This window comes from Podarcis vaucheri (genome assembly GCF_965113315.1).
Source record: "Podarcis vaucheri genome assembly, chromosome: 2".
Classification (NCBI taxonomy): domain Eukaryota; kingdom Metazoa; phylum Chordata; class Lepidosauria; order Squamata; family Lacertidae; genus Podarcis; species Podarcis vaucheri.
The window spans coordinates 76,890,300-76,913,409 of record NC_138760.1 but is presented as its reverse complement, the minus strand read 5'-3'; the positions used below and the strand labels follow the sequence as shown (position 1 = coordinate 76,913,409).

Below are 23,110 nucleotides of genomic sequence, written 5' to 3'. Positions count from 1 at the left end.
ATTACATGCTAGTTTGAATTTTTTGCTCCCCCGCCTACCCTTTAGGTAGGTTGTTATCCACATCCCAAGGGTCAAATGAAGCACAGAAGCAATGCAAGAATTAAATGTTTCATGACTCTAATAAAAGATTCTGTCCTATGCTTATTTGATCCTCAGCTGCAATTACAGTGGTACCTCAGGTTAAGAACTTAATTCGTTCTGGAGGTCCATTCTTAACCTGAAACTGTTCTTAACCTGAGGTACCACTTTAGCTAATGGGGCCTCCTGCTGCCTCCGTGATGCTGCTGCACAATTTCTGTTCTTATACTGAAGCAAAGTTCTTAACCCGAGGTACTATTTCTGGGTTAGCGGAGTCTGTAACCTGAAGCGTCTGTAACCCGAGGTACCACTGTATAATGATGCAAGAAAAGAGAAAGAGTTACCACTAGACTTAGTAAAAGACACTAAATCTTTTTCCATCCTGGAAAACAGCAATGAACAAATCTGTGTGCTTTTAATACACTAAGGAAACAGAAACCTATAATTATTTGACAGATAAACCTATCATTTAAGGCTGTAATCATATGCACACTGTACATAGAGTAAGTCCATTGAATATAGTATGATTAAATTTCAAGGATGTATAGCTTGGGCTGTTTATGTCCCTTAAGGCATATATATGCTTTAAAAGTTCAGAGGTTTAGCATGGCAACAACACCCTTGAGCACAATCAAAAGCATTACTTTGAATGGTACAGGCAATGAAGTCTTTTGGCTACACTAAATAGAAGAAACAGAAGCATTTGACAGTATTAAAAACTGGCTCTACATTATGAGTATACTGTGTGTCAGTGGAGAGCTGAAGCTGATTTAAGCAGAGCAGCAATTGCAGCATGTGCACTGGAAAAATGATCTCTGAGCTAACTCCATTGCTGTCACTTGCTGAAGTTTGATACTGCGTCGTTGAATTGTGTATCTGTTCATAAAGAAGAAAAATGACAGATTCATGTCAACAGCTGGATTGGGGTCAGAGAAATAAGCAGCCACCAAAAAATAGTAAACTGTACCGGTGAAGATTTTATGAAGCTTTTAAGCTTGGGGCATGAGATAGCTTCCTGTGGTGGAAATAAAAATTTTATGAAGTTGGATAATAGGCTAAAAAGTCACGAGAACCAAAACTAAGAGGGTCTGAGTGTAAGCAAGACGACGAGTATCTTCCAACGCCATTTCTTGATGTTCCTTCCTTGCTTCAAGGGCCATTTCCCCAACTCCTAACACTTTTTCCCTGCAGAGACAAATCTGGGCCATTGCAGTGGATGCCAGTGGCAAACTTTCTTATTCATCTAACTCCCAAAATGGAGCAACATCCCTGATTCACAAAAGGTTGTGTGACAGGAAGCCCTTCTATACAGTCTGTATCAACACCACTCTTCCAAATAAGAGCCCTGTGGAACTTGGTAGCACATTGATTTACATAGTTTGATGCTCAGTTCATTTGCATAGTTCCCAATGGATTAAAAAGTATGCTGCTGATCTGCTACCATCACACTTGCGCGCTGCATTAACTCAAGAACTTTGGTCAGTCCACCTGCACAGCAGTCTGCAAGGGTCTGGAAATATGCTTTCTTCCAAAATCATTGCATTTCTGGTGGCTGCAAGTGACTGGGTTCTAGGTGGGCTCATCTCCAACGGTTTTATAGTTGCAGTGATGGTCACTGAATGGGCTCAATGCAAGAGTCTTGCAACTTGTGAACAACTACTTCTCTCTCTGGGTACGTCCAATATCTTTGCCACTGCCTGTGAGATTGCAGTCATTACTAATTTATTAATAACCAACTCAAGCAATGGCTTAGTGTTTCAAACATTCTATTTCTTTGCAACCTTTGTCTCATACACCCGATTTTGTTTCACCGCCTGGCTCTGCGTCTTCTATTGCATCAAGATAGTGAACAGCACCCACACCCTCTTCCTTTGGTGCAAGCTGAGGATATCGCAGCTGCTGCCCTGGCTTCTTGTGGGATCCCAAGTCTTTTCGGTTTTTGTTTCCTTGATTACAATCCCACATATTTCTTTTCAGCTCCAGAGCAACATAGCAACCAACACTTCAAATGTGACTCAAGGAAAGAAAGCAACCCAACTTTCTCGTTCTCTGCAAGCCTTTTTTTTAATGACTGCTTCTGGCTGTCCCCTTCTTGTGGTTTTATTGTGCTCCATTGTGATTGTAGCCTCACTCTACACACATGTCTGCAGGATGACAGGTAAAGGAGCCAGTCTTCGAAGCCTCCAAACAAAAGCTCATATCAGGGCAGCTGGGACAGTGCTCTCCCTCCTGATCGTTTACATTTTTTTTTACGTGGCACATTCCATAATTGTACTTGAAAATATTGAAAGAATCACCTCTGTTTATTCAGTGTGTCTAACAGTGATCCTAATGTACTCCCCTGCACAGGGTGCCATCCTGCTCTTGGCTAATCCCAAGCTCAAGCAGGCAGCTAGGCAGATGCTTCCAAAAACATAGCCTTAAATTTACAAGGAAAAACTAGAAGGTGTGTGTGGGGATTTTGGCTACTAATCAAGAAACGTTTTCCAATGCTAAACAAATCTGTTAATTTTTTGCCTCCTCCTTTCACCCTTATGCAATGCCTAAGCTTCCTATTACAGCATATTCCTACGTTTATGTCGCCCACTTTGCCACAAACCTTTCCCTACCTATTCTGCATAACACAATCTCGCAGCTACAATGATACGTGGCATTAAGACCATGGACTCATTTGTACAAGTTAGTATAAATATAATGGATTCTAAAATCTAAATTGTCGCAGTGTCATTTTTGTCTGTTATATTCTATATCGATGACCAAAACCTCTTTGCTTCATTACACAGATACCATATGAGAACATAACTTTGAATGTTTTCCTTGACTCTTCCCTTCCTTCTCTAAATTAATCCTTACTCAAGTACAGAAGCTTTTGCTTAATTTCCCTTTAGGTAAAGGTAAAGGGACCCCTGACAGTTAAGTCCAGTTGCGAACGACTCTTGGGGTTGTGGCGCTCATCTTGCTTTACAGGCCGAGGGAGCCGGTATTTGTCCGCAGACAGTTTTTCCTGGTCATGTGGCCAGCATGACTAAGCCGCTTCTGGCGAAACCAGAGCAGCGCACGGAAATGCCGTTTACCCTTCCGCTGGAGTGGTACCTATTAATCTACTTGTACTTTTGGCGTGCTTTCGAACTGCTAGGTTGGTAGGAGCAGGGACCGAGCAACGGGAGCTCATCCTGTCACAGGGATTCGAACCACCGACCTTCTGAACAGCAAGCCCATGAGGCTCAGTGGTTTAGACCACTTTGCCTACTATTAAATGTTCCTAAGCGGTACAACCCTAACACTTCTGCTCAACCCTAACAATGAGCTCCTTCCTGGTATACCCAAGGCACTAACTGGTTGTCTTGTACCTGGCCATTTTGCATCTCCTGTCATACAAGTTAGATAGAGAAGCTGACCTTTCATTATCTGTATCTGTGTTGTCAGGTATGACATTGTTGTTGGCATTCCGTCAGTGCCAAGAGGCAATGGAGTATTCCTCTGAGGTGAAGACAAACCATTGTGTTAGCAGCACCAAAGTGCAAGCCTGAGCAGTGCGTAGGGAGGTCCTGGGCTGCCCAGACAACAAGACCATCTCTCAGCCTTGCTGATGTAGTCTAAAGGAATGCAGAGCAATACGTTTGGCACCAGCTTGGCTTCAGGAGTTGCTGGAAGGGGTAGTACCTCTGATGGGGAATACATTGTGCTCCTTCTAGTGTAGTTTGTCCATGTTTGGGCCCCACCCTGCACTCAGCTCTCACTTGTGGCTTCTGGAAGCTGTCAGCATGCGACTGTGGCCACATCCTGGTAATGGCTTCGAATAGTTGGCTAAACCAGGTGAGGGAAGTCGATGGGTCTCAAACCCTCAGTGAGTTAGGGACTTCCCCTGCATACGAAGACAGTTATCACAACAGACATGGAAAGAAATGATCATCTAGTACTAATCATAGCAGTGTGATCTGTCTCCTGACAAACCAAATGTACTCTGAAATATCACCCAACATTTTTTCCAAGGTAAACCGTGCAAATTAGCCCTGCTTCTGAAAAACATCTGAATCAAACCCAAACACATTACTATCACACACCTCCATATTTAGCATAGATAACTGCATTGATGAGTTGCATCAATGATGCTATTATTGGTTATTATTTCCTGTATAGCAGTAAAATGTAGGCTGGACAAGGTAACTGTTAGGTTGATTTTTATTTCATTTATTGGATTTATATACCACCCTATACCCACAGGTCTCAGGCCTCTGTAGCTGGTTGACTGACTGAACCCAAAATGCTCACTAATGGTTCGTCATCATCCAAAAAAGAAGTGAGCAGTGGGGTGCCACAGGGTTCTGTCCTAGGTCCGCTGTTGTTCAATGTCTTTATAAAAAGATCTAGATGAAGGAATTGAGGGGATGCTCATCAAATTTACAGGTGACACCAAGCTGGGAGGGATAGCTAAAGCCACAAAAAGCAAAATTGGGATTCAGTATGACCTTAACTCACTGAAAAACTGGGCTCAAACTAACACAATGAATTTTAGTAGGGACAAATATAAGGTTCTGCAATTAGGCAGGAATACCAGCTGCACACATATAAGATGAGGAACACCTGGCTTGCCAGTAGTACATGTGAGTACGCTCCTCGAAGTGAGGCCACAAGTCGGGGCTCGGACAGGGCCTGGAAGCAGCGGCTCCGGCTCTTGGGAGCGGAGAAGGGGACTTCGAAAGCGGCCTGGAGTAGAAAAGCCCCGATGCAGCGAGAGCGGGGAGCGTGCTGCCTTGTCCAGGCCTCCTCGCTTTGTGCCGTCCGCTGCCGGGAGCAGGACACGGGGGCTCCTCGTTCGCATGCTTTCCCGGGTGATCGGTGAGGGTGAGGGTTAGGGTTAGGGTCCCTCAGTCCCTCGCTTTGCTGCCTCCTCCCCCCCCACCCCCAAAGCTTGGAGGTTCCCCGGCAAGGGGGAGGGAAAAAATTGAAAACTTTCACTTTCGTGCGTCCCTCCCGGTGTGACGCTGCGCGCTGACGTCATGGGGCTGTAATGGTGGTGTGCCGCGAGATTTTTTTCATCAAACAAGTGTGCCTTTGCCCAAAAAAGGTTGGGAAACACTGTTCTAGGCTGCATCAGCAGAAGTATGTTGTCCAGATCAAGGGAAGTCAAGAGTACCGCTCTATTATGACTTGGTCAGATCACACCTGAAGTATTGTTTCCAGTTCTGAGCACAATTTAAGAAGGATGTTGACAAGCTGGAACATGTGCAGAGGAGGGCAACCAAGATGATCAGGGGTCCGGAAACTAAGCCTTATTGGGAGCAGTTGAGGGAGCTGGGTATGTTTAGCTTAGAAAAGAGGAGACTGAGAGGTGATATGCTAGCCATCTTCAAATATCTCAACAGCTGTCATATGAAAGATGAAGCAAGCTCCCCCCCCCCCACTCCTGCTCCAGAGGGCAGGACTTGAACCAATGGATTCATATAACAAGAAATAAGGCTCTGACTAAACATTCCAACTCTACAATTAATAAGGCAGAACTATTGTACTAGGTAAGTTCCTTACCAGTTAGAGGTGGGTGGAGTTCCCCAGTAAAGTGGCCATGTTGATGACAGGGCAGCTTTCTGCACAGGCTTTGGGCATCTCTGGGAATCAACCAAATAAGTGGCAACAAAGTCACCACAAGAACCTCCCAACTCCACAGCTATCTTCCCCAAAATTGCACTGCACAAAACACAGAAGGGCTACTGAGATGTCTATTTCAGCAGAAAAACTAGGAGCTGGTGGGTAACTTCAAATGAACAATTTGTTGCTATAGGCATCTCAACAGCCCTTTTGAGTACCTTGCTTGCAATGTTTATGCCTAGTCGGAATGAGTAAGTAATATGAATGACTAGAAATTAGCAATCCCATCTATTCATCTGCAGGGCAGTGGGATTATCCTTATGACTGATGTGTGAGCTGTAGTTCAGAGCCATTTGATTGGATATTGACCTTCCATATTCACTTATACAAAAAAGAGCAGCTATTCCAAAGTATAGACATGTAGAACCATATTGGTCAAATGAATTGTCTGCATTTCCTTCTGTTCTGTTGTTATCTACATCCCAATGGGCAACTGAAGCAGAGAGGTAATGAAAGAATTAGAAGTTTCATAAATCTAAACAAAGGCACTGTCTCAAGCCTGTTTAATCCTCACCAGCAATCACAGGGATGCAAATACAGAAGGGATATATTTACCACTCTGCTATCTCTGGCACACATCTTTGCATTTTCCTTTCTGTAAACAGCTGCAAACAAATTTATGCCTTTAAAGATACTGATGAAAGAAAAACCTATCAGAATTTGACAGATAAACATATCAATTAAAGCAGCAATCAATCCTGTATTGAAGGGTTGGATTAAACAACCCTCTGGGTTCCTTCCAACTCTAAGTTTATTGTTACCAAGTACCTCAGTTCAGCTGGAACTTGTTCTGAGGAATGAGGGTGTCCCTGTGATAAGTCAGGAAAAACCTCTATGGCAGGGATGTCCAACCAGTAGATAGTGATCTACTGATAGATCCCCAGCTGATCCTGGTAGATTGCGGGATCCTTATCGTGTACAAAAAGTCATGGGGGGGAGACAAAAAACTTTGTGCAGTCCTCCCTCCCCCCAAAAGCTCAACAACTCTGGGGAATTCACCCACCCACCCCACGCATGCTCCTCCTCCCTCCACTGACAATGGGTAGATCACTGCCATTTTTTTTGTACTGGGAGTAGATCACAGTCTCTTGGGAGTTAGAAATGCCTGCTCTATGGTATAAGCCAGTCCTGGTTTCAGCACTTCTCAACCAGAAGCAGTACCGTATTTTTTGCACCATAACACTCCCTTTTTTCCTCCTAGAAAGTAAGGGAAAATGTCTGTGCGTGTTATGGAGCGAATGCCTACGGGTGGCAGGGGATCTGCTGCAGTCGTGAGCAGAGGATCCATGGTTCCCCTTCCTTCCCTCCTCCGTGGCTTGCTTTAAAACAGTAAAGCGGGAGAAGAGCTGCTGAGTGGGTTGGAGAGAGGGACAGAGAGCCTGCTTGCTTTAAAAGAGCAAAGCGAGAGGGGAGGGGAGCCGCTTACATGAGTGTAAGCGGCTCCTGTCCGGTTGGCTCCTTTAAAGCAAGCAGGCTCTCTGTCCCTCTCTCCTCCCCACTCAGCTCGCTAAATAGCATTATTAGCAGCATCCTTCTCCACACACCCCATGCGTGCTTCTTGTCCCTTGAGTGCTTTTCCTTCCCTTCCCACTTAAAACGTGGTTACAAAGCACGGATCCACATGGATCCTCAGGATTTTTGCACTGGGTCACCCCAAATTCACCATCAGATCACATAGCATGTCCATGGCTACATCTTGCACCAAAAAAATCACGCACCCACTGTTGCCTGGGGTCGCAGTGGTGCAAAAACGTGGTTACAAAGCATGGATCCACATGGATCCTCAGGATTTTTGAGTTGGGCTACTCCAAACTCACTGTCAGATCACATGCCTGTGGCCACAGCATGAACCACAAAAATCATACATCCACTGTTTCATTTGGAATATTTTTTTTCTTGTTTTCCTCCTCTAAAAACTACGTGCGTGTTATGGTCTGGTGCATGTTATAGAGCGAAAAATATGGTAGTTTGTTGTTGTGGCTGATCTTCTAAAAACCTAGTGTCATGTCTAATGCAAACAATGCTTATACAGTGGTACCTCGGGTTAAGTACTTAATTCCTTCCGGAGGTCCGTTCTTAACCTGAAAGTGTTCTTAACCTGAAGCACCACTTTAGCTTATGGGGCCTCCTGCTGCTGCCGCACCGCTGGAGCCCAATTTCTGTTCTTATCCTGAAGCAAAGTTATTAACCTGAAGCACTATTTCTGGGTTAGCGGAGTCTGTAACCTGAAGCGTATGTAACCTGAAGCATATGTAACCCGAGGTACCACTGTAATACTACTACCACTGATTATTGCCTGGGGCCTGGATGTTTCTCAGCCTAGGAGCATAACCAAGTGCCTTCTTGCATTTCATGGGAGCTTCAAGCTCATCCCTATTTTCAGCAAAGACAAAAACACCTTGTGAGGATGAGGTTTCTGGGATGGTGATGTCCTCAGAGCTGAGCTTCTGCCCTGTGGCATGACACTTAACCAATATGAATAGTAGTGCTTAGCTTTGGGGGGGGGGCGGGAGGGATTAATGAAAGGGACAGCCAGAACCAGTGACTGAAAAGAAGAGGGTTCAACCCATGTATTTCCTTGGACAATGTTTGCAACGTTGGCTTTTGGGTAACTCTAGCTGACTTGGTCCTTTGTGGGCTCATTTGCAATGATTTTATAGTTATAATCCCTGAATGGGTTAAACATGGGAGCCTCACAACTAGTTAGCATCTTCCATCCCAAACTATGTCCAATATCTGCGAGACAGTATTACTGACTCCAATTTTCATTAATTACTGTATAAAGTGTTTAGGAACCACTTGGAGAATTCACAGCATTTTCTATTTGCAGCCTGTCATATTCTCCCCATTTTGGCTCTGCCTAGCTCTGCATCTTCTGTTGTATCAAGATAAGTGAACAATGCCCAATCCTATGCCTGCTTACCCAGAAGAAAATGACCAGAGTAGGGCTTGCTTCTGAGTAAACATGCACATGGTTTCCCCCCCCCCTGCTCTGATGTTTCTGTATGACCAGTTCTTTGCATATTGTTTCTCCTTCATTGTACACCAAATGTCTCTCCCTCAACATTGTGTAAAATTGCATTTTCTGTGTGCTCAAATCACACATTCTTTCTTCAACATTAGTCTGCATTTTCTCCTGCCTTATATGAAAGTTATTATCCAAATCCCGAGGGACAACTGAAGCACAGAGGTAATGAAAGAATTAGACTTTTCAGGCATCTAAATAAAGATATTGCCATCTTTCTTTCTTCTTCTACAGCATTTCACATCCATCTTTGGATATGTTGTTGTTTAGTCGTGTCCGACTCTTCGTGACCCCATGGACCAGAGCACGCCAGGCACTTCTGTCTTCCACTGCCTCCCGCAGTTTGGTCAGACTCATGTTTGTAGCTTCGAAGACACTATCCAACCATCTCGTCCTCCGTCGTCCCCTTCTCCTTGTGCCCTCAATCTTTCCCAACATCAGGGTCTTTTCCAGGGAGTTTTCTCTTCTCATGAGGTGGCCAAAGTATTGGAGCCTCAGCTTCACGATCTGTCCTTCCAGTGAGCACTCAGGGCTGATTTCCTTAAGAATGGATAGGTTTGATCTTCTTGCAGTCCATGGGAGTCTCAATAGTCTCCTCCAACACCATAATTCAAAAGCATCAGTTCTTCAGTCAGCAGCCTTCTTTATGGTCCAGCTTTCACTTTCATACATCACTACTGGGAACACCATAGCCTTAACTATACAGACCTTTGTCAGCAAGGTGATATCTCTGCTTTTTAAGATGCTGTCTAGGTTTGTCATTGCTTTTCTCCCAAGAAGCAGGTGTCTTTTAATCTCGTGACTGCTGTCACCATCTGCAGTGATCATGAAACCCAAGAAAGTAAAGTCTCTCACTGCCTCCATTTCTTCCTCTTCTATTTGCCAGGAGGTGATGGGACCAGTGGCCATGATCTTCGTTTTTTTTTATGTTGAGTTTCAGACCATATTTTGCGCTCTCCTCTTTCACCCTCATTAAAAGGTTCTTTAATTCCTCCTCACTTTCTGCCATCAAGGTTGTGTCATCAGCATATCTGAGGTTGTTGATATTTCTTCCGGCAATCTTAATTCCGGCTTGGGATTCATCCAGTCCAGCCTTTCACATATAACTTAAATAAGGAGGGCGACAATATACAGCCTTGTCGTGCTCTTTTCCCAATTTTGAACCAATCAGTTACCGGTATTCCATATTCCATAGCTTTTTGTCCCACATAGAGATTTCTCAGGAGACAGATGAGCTGATCAGGCACTCCCATTTCTTTAAGAACTTGCCATAGTTTGCTCTGGTCGACACAGTCAAATGCTTTTGCATAGTCAATGAAGCAAAAGTAGATGTTTTTCTGGAACTCTCTAGCTTTCTCCATAATCCAGCACATGTTTGCGATTTGGTCTCTGGTTCCTCTGCCCCTTTGAAATCCAGCTTGCACTTCTGGGTCTTCTCAGTCCACATACTGCTTGAGCCTCCCTTGTAGAATTTTAACCCTTAAACCTGTTCCTCACCTCCACTGATCTTTGGATATACCCCTCTTCAAGTTCTCTCCATCACTTACTGTTGTTTGCTTCCTGCATCCACATAAGCTCTGCTGTTAGTTTTGGATGGTCCAACCATCACATAGGTCTTTTTTTTTAATTATCTTTATTGAGTTTATAAACAAAGAAAATAAGAATAAGAAAAAAATACAAATAGCAAAGGATTTCCCATAAAGGAAAAAGGTAGCATTTAAGTTTACAAACTGCTCAAATCTATGTTCCAGTTCAATTAATCGTAGCTACCTACACATAATTTAACATGCCTATATACAGTGGAACAAACAGAAATAAAAAGAAATGTGAATACTTCTGATTAAGTCCGTAATACTCTTCTTGCTGCAACCATTAGATCCAAACATCGTCTTCCTACTTATATCCATTATTTAATAATAATAATAATAATAATAATAATTTATTATTTATACCCCGCCCATCTGGCTGGGTTTCCCCAGCCACTCTGGGCGGCTTCCACAGAAACCAAAAAACACTAAAATATCATACATTAAAAGCTTCCCTGAATAGGGCCGCCTTAAGATGTTTTCTGAATGTCAGGTAGTTTTCCATCACCTTGACATCCGATGGGAGGGCATTCCACAGGGCGGGCGCCACCACCGAAAAGGCCCTCTGCCTGGTTCCCTGTAGCTTCGCTTCTCGCAATGAGGGAACCGCCAGAAGGCCCTCGGCGCTGGACCTCAGTGTCCGGGCAGAACGATGGGGGTGGAGACGCTCCTTCAGGTATACTGGGCCGAAGCCGTTTAGGGCTTTAAAGGTCAACACCAACACTTTGAATTGTGCTCGGAAACGTACTGGGAGCCAATGTAGGTCTTTCAAGACCGGTGTTATGTGGTCTCGGCGGCCGCCCCCAGTCACCAGTCTAGCTGCCGCATTCTGGATTAGTTGTAGTTTCCGAGTCACCTTCAAAGGTAGCCCCACGTAGAGCGCATTGCAGTAGTCCAAGCGGGAGATAACTAGAGCATGCACCACTCTGGCCAGACAGTCAGCGGGCAAGTAGGGTCTCAGCCTGCGTACCAGGTGGAGTTGGTAGACAGCTGCCCTGGATACAGAATTGACCTGTGCCTCCATGGACAGCTGTGAGTCCAAAATGACTCCCAGGCTACGCACCTGGTCCTTCAGGGGCACAGTTACCCCATTCAGGACCAGGGAGTCCTCCACACCAGCCCGCCCCCTGTCCCCCAAAAACAGTACTTCTGTCTTGTCAGGATTCAACTTCAATCCATTAGCCGCCATCCATCCTCCAACCGCCTCCAGGCACTCACACAGGACCTTCACCGCCTTCACTGGTTCTGATTTGAAAGAAAGGTAGAGCTGGGTATCATCTGCATATTGATGGACACCCAGTCCAAACCCCCTGATGATCTCTCCCAGCGGCTTCATATAGATGTTAAAAAGCATGGGGGAGAGGACGGAACCCTGAGGCACCCCACAAGTGAGGGCCCAAGGGTCTGAACACTCATCCCCCACCACCACTTTCTGAACACGGCCCAGGAGAAAGGAGCGAAACCACTGTATAACAGTGCCCCCAGCTCCCAACCCCTCTAGACGGTCCAGAAGGATGTTATGGTCGATTGTATCAAAGGCCGCTGAGAGATCCAGCAGAACTAGGAAACAGCTCTCACCTTTGTCCCTAGCCCGCCGGAGATCATCAACCAGCGCAACCAAGGCAGTTTCAGTCCCATGGTGAGGCCTGAACCCTGATTGGAAGGGATCCAAATGGTCCGCATCCTCCAGGCGTGCCTGGAGTTGTTCAGCAACCACACGCTCAATCACCTTGCCCAAGAATGGAAGATTTGAGACTGGGTGATAGTTGGCCATACTGGCCGGGTCTAAAGATGGTTTTTTAAGAAGCGGTTTAATGACCGCCTCTTTCAGCGGATCTGGGAATGTTCCCTCACAGAGGGAAGCATTCACCACCCCGCAGAGCCCATCGCCCAGCCCTTCCCGGCTAGCTTTTATAAGCCAGGATGGGCAAGGATCAAGGAGACAGGTGGTTGGTTTCACTCGTCCAAGCAGCCTGTCCACATCCTCGGGGGTAACGGATTGAAATTGATTCCATGCAACTTGACCAGACAGGGCTCTAGCACTCTCCCGCCCCGGCCCTGCTCCCACGGTGGTGTCTAGCTCCTTCCGAATATGAGTGATTTTATCTGCAAAAAACTTTGCAAAATCGTTGCAGGAGATCTTGGGGTCTTTACAAGGCCCCGATGGTAAAGGTGGTTCCGTTAAATTGCGGACCACCTGAAAGAGTCTCCTGCTACTATTTTCTGCAGATGCAATAGAGGCGGTGAAGAAAGTCTTCTTCGCCGTCGCTATCGCCACTTGGTAGGCTCGACGTTGAGCTCTAACCTGTGTCCGGTCAGATTCGGAGTGAGTTTTCTGCCACCGACGCTCTAGCCGTCTCAGCGATTGTTTCATCGCCCTCAGCTCCGAAGAAAACCACGGGGCTGTCCTGGCTCCATGCAATCGGAGAGGGCGCTTCGGAGCCAGACAGTCGATAGCCCTGGTTAACTCCGCATTCCAGCGGGCCACCAGGGAATCAGCTGAAAGGCCATCAACATGGGATAAAGCATCCCCTACCACTCTCTGGAAACCATTTGGATCCATTAAGTGGCGGGGGCGGACCATCCGAATTGGTCCCACCTCCCTGCAGAGGGGAAGGGTCGCGGAGAAGTCCAGTTGCACCAGGAAGTGATCTGACCATGGCACTTCTTTGGTTTCATTTTTACTTAGTGTCAGATCACCCACGTCGCTAGAGGTGAATACCAGGTCTAAGGCATGTCCATGACTATGAGTTGGGCCCAACTTATTCAGGGACAGCCCCATGGAGGCCATGCTTTCCACGAAGTCCCGAGCGGCCCCTTGTAAGGTCGTGTCGGCGTGGATGTTAAAATCCCCTAGGACAACCAAACTAGGTGTCTCCAGGAGAACATCCGCCACGACCTGAAGCAGCTCGGACAGGGAATCCTTGGTGCAGCGGGGAGGTCGGTACACCAAAAGGAATCCTGTACTGCCCCTATTGCCCAACTTCCAGAACATGCACTCAGAAAACTGGGTCTTCCCAGTAGGACGCCTGGTGCAGACTAATGACTTCCTAAAAATCACTGCAACCCCCCCTCCCCGCCCACATGACCTGGGTTGCTGTGCGTAAGAGAAACCTGGCGGGCAGGCGGCAGCAAGGACGGGCCCATCTGTCTCATTCAACCAGGTCTCTGTCACACAAGCCAGGTCAAATCCTCCATCCACAATCAGGTCGTGGATGGCAGTGGTTTTATTCACCATTGACCTGGCATTACACAGCAACACCTTCAGGTTATGTGGGTTTCCCCTGTTGATTCCAGTATCCATCTGGTCAAGGCCAGACCCGGAGGCAGGGATAGTCTTCAAACAACGACTAAACCTGCCTCCTCGGTAATGACATGGTCTGGTCTTAGCGTAACTCCGCCTCCTGCCCATGATCACCGAGATCGGATGTCCCAGTGCTTCCCCCCCTGTGGAACTTGTCCCAGCCATCGTGTTGGCTGGGGCCTCACTCCCAGGCAGCCCTGATCCCACCCCTTAAAAACAAAACACAAACTATACAGAACCAATAAAACAACAGAAAACAAAAACAGAACAATTACACTAAAATTAATCCCCAACCAAATATCCATTACACCCACCCACCCCCAGCAAGAGAAAAAAGGAAAAAAAGAAATACAAATTTAAATTGCCACCGACTGCTTGAGGACATTTTAAAACACATTAGAACAGGGAAGCAATTGCAGAACACTTCCCAGCTTCCCCAAAAGTTTGTTCCAAATAAGGGCCTGGGCCACACCCCCTGGGCCAGTTGGAGAAGGCCCTGGAAGGGAACAGGCCCTGCAGTCCTCACCCAGCCGATGGTCCGAGGCTTCCCTGCAGCAGGAGTCCCTTTATAGCCGGGAGAAAGGGCCTGGGCCACGCCCCCTGGGCCAGTTGGAGAAGGCCCTGGAAGGGAGCAGGCCGTGCAGTCCTCACCCAGCCGATGGTCCGAGGCTTCCCTGCAGCAGGAGTCCCTTTATAGCCGGGAGAAAGGGCCTGGGCCACGCCCCCTGGGCCAGTTGGAGAAGGCCCTGGAAGGGAGCAGGCCCTATTGTTTTTTGTATTAATACCATATGTTGTTACTCATTCTTCTAACGTCAGAAAGCCTCTACTATTGCAGTATCCTTGGAGATATTCTCTCGCCATTTTCCATTCCTTGTCTACCTCCTTTTCTGAGGCTCCTCTCACTGGTTCCATTTTTTTCGCTAACATTAGATATTCTACCAGTTTAGCTTGCCATTCTGTCTTGGTTGGTGGTGTTTCCCTTTTCCAATTTCTGGCTATTAGATTCCTGGTGGTGGTGACTGCATACATGAACTGCAGTCTTATTTTGTTTTTAATATCAGATGTCATTATGCCTAAAATAAATAGTTCTGGTTTCTTAGAGAACATAGGTGGTCTTTTAAAACTGTAGGGTCACCATACTAACACTGCTTTATTCCATTGTCCTGAATCGTCCCTGGACACATGACCTGCCCACTTTAGCTTCACGGCCTTTTCCATTACAACCACAACTTTCAGTCTTCCTTGTACCCAATTATTAGTTTTTCGATCTTTTAATGATATTCCTAACATTGAGTCCCGTGGCATGTTGTATTATTCTTTAAATTTTCATGTTTCTTTGTGTGTCCAGTTCTTCATAACACATCACAGCTAATATGCACATACAGTGGTACATCGGGTTACATACGCTTCAGGTTACATACGCTTCAGGTTACAGACTCTGCTAACCCAGAAATAGTACCTCAGAACTTTGCTTCAGGATGAGAACAGAAATCGTGTTGCGGCAGCGGGAGGCCCCATTAGCTAAAGTGATACCTCAGGTTAAGAACAGTTTCAGGTTAAGTTCTTAACCCGAGATACCACTGTATAGAACACTTTAGCTTTTGAGTCTAAAGAAATATTTTTATTTTTCATTTGATTCTTTGTTCAGTTATTCCAGCATTTCTTGTAGTTCTTGTCGACTTTTCATTATTACAACACCTGCATATTGTAGAAAATTTAGATATCTTTTCTAAGATTCCTTTTTTTTTTTTAACCACTCCAGCTTTTAATACAGCTTCCAAGCTTAGGTGAGTGTAGTTTAGGTGATAAGCTAACTTATGCCTCTTTTTAAAGGTACTGGGTGGGTCTTTACGTGGAGATGATATGTTGCTGTTGCCTTATTTCCTATTTTCTTGCAATAGCTGGTTATATCTGCTGTCAAATCTGCAGTTTTGTATCACCAACTGTATAGCCCAGGTTTCGATTGTATTGAAGGCTCTCTTTTTTGAAATAGATGAATCCAGCGTAAATAGGGATATTATATCCATTACATTTCCCTAACATTATTTTCATAGTTAATAGATGATCTGCTGTCACCTTAAGTCTACTTAATCCTCAGCGGCAATTACAGGAATGCAAATAAAGAATGGATATAGTTACCACTGTGCTTTATCAGGGACCCATATTTACATTTCACTTTCGGCAAATAGTTGTAAACAAACCTAAGTGCTTTTTAAGCAGGTGTGGTGAACCTCCAGATATTGCTGAATTACACCTCCCATCACCCCTGAACAAAGCTAGTTGGTGGGATCTGTAGCTCAGAAACATCTGGAGGCTATAGGTTTCTCCTTCCTGCACAAAAGAATTAAAAAAAGCCTATCGTTATCTGAAAGATAAACACATCAATTACCTAGATGTCTATGTACGCCCACCTAAGAATAAGCCCATATAACGTAATAGGATTAACTTCCAAGTAGACATTCAGTGAATGGTGGGTGAAAAAACTGCCAATAAATAAACTGAGTTGGACTGTGTCTGTTGACTCAGTATGAGTCTAAGATCTTGGCATGGGCAGCATCCTTGAGCACTGTAAATTTCTTTACTCAGGATGACAAGTATTGAGGCCCTTTGGGGAAAACTAAAAAGAAGAAATGAAAGCACCTGATAGTATTAAAAGCTTGTTTCACATTTTGCGTGTCCTACGGGACAGTGCAGGGTTGAGGTTGATTTAAGCATCAATAGGTATTCAGCATATTCAGTAAGTTAGCTGAGAACTGGTCACCAAAATTTATGCTTCCGTAGTTCAACTATAGGTAAAGGTAAAGGGACCCCTGACCATTAGGTCCAGTCGTGGCCGACTCTGGGGTTGCGGCGCTTATCTCACTTTATTGGCCAAGGGAGCCGGCGTACAGTTTCCGCGTCATGTGGCCAGCATGACTAAGCTGCTTTTGGCGAACCAGACCAGCGCACGGAAAAGCCGTTTACCTTCCCACCAGAGCGGTACCTATTTATCTACTTGCACTTTGACGTGCTTTCGAACTGCTAGGTTGGCAGGAGCAGGGATCGAGCAACGGGAGCTCACCCCATCGTGGGGATTCAAACCGCCGACCTTCTGATTGGCAAGTCCTAGACTCTGTGGTTTAACCCACAGCGCCACCCGCGTCCCAAATAAGTAGAAATGCTTCTGGTAAAGCTTAAAAAAAGTAAGAGAGTGTTTTAACACAGGCCTCTGAGCTAACCCTGCTACTATGACCGTCACATGCTGGTTTCTAGCTTGCCTCGTCCATTGTGCATCTTTCCATGAAGAAGAAACAATATTTTGGGTGAGAAAGTGAGGAGATGAGCAGCTAGGAACTAGGAAGGTAAACTGCACTGACAAGGGCTTAACAAGCTTTTGGTTTGGGGCCTGAGAATTTGCTTATGATCTGGGAGCAAATATAAGAATTGGCTGTGAAGTTCCTGGAAACCAAAATGAGGGGGCCCTGAGGGTAAGCAAGCCAGCTAACATCTTCCAAATGTGGTTTACAGAGGCAGATTATTCCTTGTTTCAACAGCAGTATTTCCAGCTCCTGTTATTCTTTAAGTGAGCAGTAAAATCCGGGCCACAAAGGGGTTGTCTATGGCTAACTTTCTTAGTCACATATACACCAAATTGAAGCAGCATTCCTGATACATACAAAGTTTGGTGACAGGAAGCCCTTCTATATAGTTAGTATCAACACCACTACCCCAGATGAAAGCATTATGGAAATTGGTAGTTTGACACACAGTTCATTTGAATAGTTCCCAATGCATTAAAAAGCGTGTCGCTGATCTGCTACCACACTTGCACTCTCTATTTGCACTCAACAACTTTGGCTGGCAAACAACTACCTATACAGCAATCTGCAAGAACCCGGAAATATGCCTTCTTCCCAAATCATTGCCTTTCTGGTGGTTGTAATCGACATGGCCCTCTGTGGGTTCATCTCCAATAGCTTTATAACTGCAGTGATGGTTGTTGAATGGGCTAAATGCAGGACCCTCGATGCCAAGGAACAACTTCTTCTGTCCATGGGAACGTCCAGTATCTGTGCCGCAGTTTTGTTGATTCCAGTAATAATCACTTACTACTTAAAGTTGGAGTTTAACCACATAATGATGAGAATGATTCATGTCTTTGTAAGCTGTGTCATATTCTTCCGATACTGGCTCCTTGCCTGGCTCTGCGTCTTCTATTGCATCAAGATAGTGAACAGCACCCACTCCCTCTTCCTTTGGTGCAAGCTGAGGATATCGCACCTGGTGTCCTGGCTTATTGCAGCATCTCTAGCTGCCTCCTTGCTCTTTTCTGTCTATGCATTTCATAACATTTCAGTGCAACATCAGAACACCACAACAGCCAACGTAACAAACATGACTCAAGGACACTCATGGATAGAAACTGGCAGTTCTTTACAACTCTTCTTTTTAATTACTGGTTCAAGCTGTCCCCTTCTTGTGACTTTACTTTGCTCCATCATGGTTGTAGCCTCGCTCTGCAGACATATCTGCAATATGACAGGTAAAGGAGCCAGTTTCAGGAGCCGCCAAACAGAAGCTCATATCAAGGCAGCTGGGACAGTGCTCTCCTTCCTGATCATTTATGTCGCTTTTTACATGGCACACCTATTGCTTGTATTTCAATACTTTGAAAAATCAGAACAGAGATTTGGTTCAATAATGTGTTCAGTGGTGCAGCTAATGTGCCCCTCTGCTCACGGTATCCTCCTGGTGTTTGTTAATCCCAAACTCAAGCAGGCAGCTACCCAGATTCTTTCAGGAGCAAAGCCTTAAAAAATATCACAGGTATTTTAAATGTCATAATTGTCATGTAGTTTGCCCTAGGTTGCTTTTTTTTGTTGTGTTTTTTTTTTTTTAGGTAAAGAGCTGACACTGAAGGGCATGGGGAAGCTGGACTGGGACTATGGTATGGTGACAGGTGGCTTCAATCTTTTGCTTCCCACAGTTTCCAGCCAGCAAGCAAGCAAACCTCAAATTTAATCTGATCCTCAACAGCTCATCCACCTTAAAGAGAACTTTATCCTAGCACTGGTTGACTGAATGATTCTATTATTATTATTATTATTATTATTATTATTAATTGAATTTATATACCACCCTATACCTGGGGGTCTCAGGGCGGTTCACAGAATAAAATCAAGATATAAAACCACAAAATACCTAATAAAAATAAAACAACAATCCAATAGTGCCCCCCCATCATCCTGTGAATCTTGAACACTTTGTAATGGCATTTTAAACATATAATACTCTATCTTTGAAATGATGCATAGGTAACAACACTGGGTCACTGTTTTCAAACTGTGGTTAATGCAAACTCACAACTGTGGACCTTTAAGTTTTCAGACTATTAGGATATCTACAAATTGTTTTTGAAATACAGGGGGGCCACCAGGTGGCACGTTGGAAGATGGCCGACAATAACATCTCTCGGACCCATACGAGGTAATTAAGGGGCTGCTATGGGAAGTATGCAGTCTTCCTACCCCCCCCAGGAGACGGGGGGGGGGCGCTGCCTTGCCAGCGGTGTTCACAATGCACCCCCTGATCTGAGAGATGGGGGCGCCGAACACTTGGCACGAGCCCTCGGTTAAGTCAGATCTTCCTGATGGCATAGTCCATCAGTTTCCTGATGAAACTGATGGACTATGCCGAGTTGGCAAAATTAACTGGGAAAATTCAGAACTAGCAAGACCAGACTTTCCTGAAAGATTGGAAGAAATTTATGATATATTTGGAAGACAATTGTAATCAATTGACATCGCTTGTAGGGTTGCAAAAAGTTTTGTAAGGAGCATTATATGAATTATTGCGAAAAAGGACTAAGAAGGAGTTTATTTAGGATTTGGATTTTATCGCAATAACTTAAATCTCAATAAAAAGCATTTGAAAAAATAAAAATAAAATAATATGCAAAATCAGAAAGAAAGTTAGAAAACCATTAGTCGAGGTTGATGTAAGTCCTACGCTGTGATAGCCAAAGGTTTGTTATATTGAGATGTTTGGAAAACATGAAAAAGTAGAAGCATAAGGCATTTGTGCGGTTTTCTGTTAGCAATTCTAATGATGTCTGAGCTGCCCTTCAGGGCAAAGCTCAGACATCACTTCATCTTCTGGCTACTCCAGGTGATCCTACAGCCTAGCCTAGGCATGGGAAAATAGGTCTGCTAAATCATGGGTGTTCCACAACCTACTTGGCTTTGTAAGAACGAACCATATTGCTCTGCAGGATGAGATGTTAATAGATATTCTGGGACACCAGTTATATTATCTGTGGACCATGTACAGTGGTACCTCGGGTTAAGAACCTAATTCGTTCTGGAGGTCCATTCTTAACCTGAAACTGTTCTTAACCTGAAGCACCACTTTAGCTAATGGGGCCTCCCGCTGCCGCCACACGATTTCTGTTCTCATCCTGAAGCAAAGTTCTTAACCCGAGGTACTATTGCTGGGTTAGAGGAGTCTGTAACCTGAAGCATCTGTGCCCTGAAGCGTATGTAACCCGAGGTACCACTGTACTATATTCTGATGCCTGTGGATATAGGAAACTGATTGTACTAACAGGGGTGGTCTTTGTGCCACCCTTTCCATCGCCCTTCTGTTTCCCTTCGGCTCTTCTGCTATAAAATGGAACACAGTCTTTAAAAAAAGATTTCCTTTAAACAGCTATGTCTGAGAAAGAACATACAAGATTTGAAAGTTTGCAACCTACTTTGTAGGCATAATAGTGCAACCGAAAACAAACTATGGTTTCCACTGTGTACTGCAGCCACCATTTGGAATTTACTTAGGAATGCAACGCATATGCATATCAAGTTTAATAACATAACTAGGCTACGCAACACTTCCACGCTATATGGTACATCCATACTTTGATTTTGCACTTCACTACCTGTTTCTTGTTACAGCATGTCAAGTAAAAAAATGTAAAGTTCCTGAAGTATGTGCCTTATTATACCAATAAAAAACATAATTCTTTTTCCAGTTCTGAACAAGTCTCTTAATCATTTCCTTCCCTTCATTAACACCTATATAACTTGTAAGCTTCCCCATTACTTCCTATTAATAAATTTTCAATTCCCACTCAGTCATGTTTGGCATCCGAGCCTTTCCCCAATATTTTGCATACCATGATTTTGTAGTAAATAAGCATATAAGACAGGGGTTGCCAACCTCTTTGGACCAGTTGAGCACATTTTGAATTTTGAGAGTGCTGAGGGTGCCTGTCACAAAATAGCTGCCACAAATGTAACACAAAATTAGTGTGTACAGCCATTGTTGCTCCCCTGTCTACCAGAATACCTCAAATTTATCACGGGAAGTCAGTGTGGAGTTACAGATCAAGATCCCTGTTTTATTCCATGCCAATCCTAAACCAAAGCCTAGGCTGCCATCCTGCACCTACTTACCTGGGAGTTAGCCCCATTAAACACAAGGAGAAATACTTCTGAATAAGACATGTACACCATTGTACTTTAAGCTAACTATACAATTAATTCTAAACGAGTGCCTGGACAACAGTTCCCACACCTACAGAAATGTCTTAAGGTTCATTGCAATGTTTTGCATTTGCTATTTGAGGAGGGGATTCTTTAACACCTAGCTTCGCCTACTGTGTAGTAATATTTGCAGAAAACAACCTGATCTTAGACAAAATCAACACAGGAAAAATGCATCCTGGTTGATAGGGGAAAAGAGTAGGGCAAATAGTGGAGATTCCAGGCACTCCAAGGACTCCTAGAAAAACAGAGCAGGAAAGGTACTCTAAAAGGGTGAGGGACACAGCAGCTCCTTAGAACCCCAGCAATTCCTGCTGCCTGGTGCTCAAACAACTCACTTATCAATCACAGCTCTAACTTCAATAATTAGAAACAATGACAGGCAGGAGAAGCCAGCCTCACTCATTTTACAGAAATCATTTAGAAGGGTACTGTCAGGGAACTGCCATCGCTGTCAGGAGTGGTGGAAGGGCTCCCAAGCGATGCCAGAGAAGGTCCCAGCAGGAAAAGAGGGGACTCAGTGACCGGGAAGGAGATCAGCGTTACACCAGGGAGAAAGGCGGGCAGAGGCGGGTTTCGGAGGGATGGCTCCAGGACTCTTCGCCAGAGACCAGCGGGGAGAGCATTGGTCCTCCACTGCCCACACCCACCCTGTGCAGAAGACTTCCGCGCAGGGAGGCTAGGCGGAGACTATCCGTCAAGGAACTTTTATGTTGGAAGAAGTTCAGGAAACGCCCACTGACGGATTCTGCCAGTGACTGAGACAGACGCGGAATCAGGACTGTCCAGCCAGGGAAAGGTTTATCCAGGCAACCTCACCGAGAGTGGCGGCAACTTACGCACGAGCAACCCCCAATTCCCATTACAGCTACCTACCCAGTTTGAAGGAGGAGGAGGAGGAGGAGGAGGAATTTGGGTTTGATATCCCGCTTTATCACTACCTGAAGGAGCTTCAAAGCGGCTAGCATTCTTCTTTCCCTTCCTGCCCCACAACAAACACTCTGTGAGGTGAGTGGGGCTGAGAGACTTCAGAGAAGTGTGACTGGCCCAAGGTCACCCAGCAGCTGCATGTGGAGGAGGTGGGACGCGAACCCGGTTCCCCAGATTACGAGACTACCGCTCTTAACCACTACACCACACGGGTTCCATAACTTCTTTCTAGGAGGGTTAGAGACATTCATTTTTTAAAAAAGAAGCAGCTCAGAGTCTGGGGACCTTGCTTGTAAGCACCAGTTACAGTCTTTGCAGGCACCATGGTTCCTGTGGGCATTGGGCTGGCAACACCACTATATGAAATCAATTCCTTTAGCTGTACATGGCCTTTTTTACAGGTTAGCAAAAACAGAACAGATTATAAAATGTAGTTTCATCCAAGTCCCACCCCTGCCTTATACTGTTATTTATGACCAAAATGTCTCCACACAGCTACCATATACAGTGGTGCCCCACAAGACGAATGCCTCGCAAGACGGAAAACCCGCTAGACAAAAGGGTTTTTCCGTTTTTGAGCTGCTTCGCAAGACGAAAACGTCTTGCGAGTGTTCCAATTTTTTCCCGCTCCCCCCTTTTTCTAAGCCGCTAATAGCCTTTTAGCCGCTAAGCCGCTAAGCCTTTAACAGCCGCTAATCCGCTAATAGCGCTAAGCCGCTAAGCCGCTAATAGTGCTAATCTGCTAAACCGCTAATAGGGTTGCTTCGCAAGACAAAAAAACCGCTAGACGAAGAGACTCGCGGAACGGATTATTTTCGTCTTGCGAGGCACCACTGTATAAAAGTAACTCTGAAATGTTTTCTTTTATCCTTCCATATCTTCTCTCAGTTCAATCCTTACTTCCCCCTTTGGTATTGATGCCTTGCAACCCAGCCACAGATATTTATTGCTGAAGTCCTCCATAATGTGCTTCTAGCACTAACAGATTATCTTGTACCTGTCCATTTAGCCTCTTTTGTAA

The 23,110-nt window shown here is 45.0% G+C and overlaps 3 protein-coding genes across 3 annotated transcripts in view; 2 read left to right on the top strand and 1 right to left on the bottom strand.

Annotated features, from left to right (window-relative positions):
* Window positions 1-23,110, bottom strand: part of APEH (acylaminoacyl-peptide hydrolase) — a 67,549-nt gene that overhangs the window by 2,082 nt on the left and 42,357 nt on the right. The window contains exon 44 of the mRNA XM_082212077.1: window positions 5,605-5,763. Within this exon, the coding sequence (XP_082068203.1) occupies window positions 5,605-5,763 (159 nt within the window). The remainder of the gene's footprint in view (window positions 1-5,604; window positions 5,764-23,110) is intronic.
* Window positions 423-4,689, top strand: LOC309527706 (taste receptor type 2 member 39-like). Its single transcript, XM_082214598.1, has one exon. The coding sequence runs from the start codon at window positions 1,597-1,599 to the stop codon at window positions 2,494-2,496; it is 900 nt and encodes a 299-aa protein (XP_082070724.1). The 5' UTR covers window positions 423-1,596; the 3' UTR covers window positions 2,497-4,689.
* Window positions 16,666-19,008, top strand: LOC309527620 (taste receptor type 2 member 7-like). Its single transcript, XM_082214439.1, has one exon. The coding sequence runs from the start codon at window positions 17,522-17,524 to the stop codon at window positions 18,431-18,433; it is 912 nt and encodes a 303-aa protein (XP_082070565.1). The 5' UTR covers window positions 16,666-17,521; the 3' UTR covers window positions 18,434-19,008.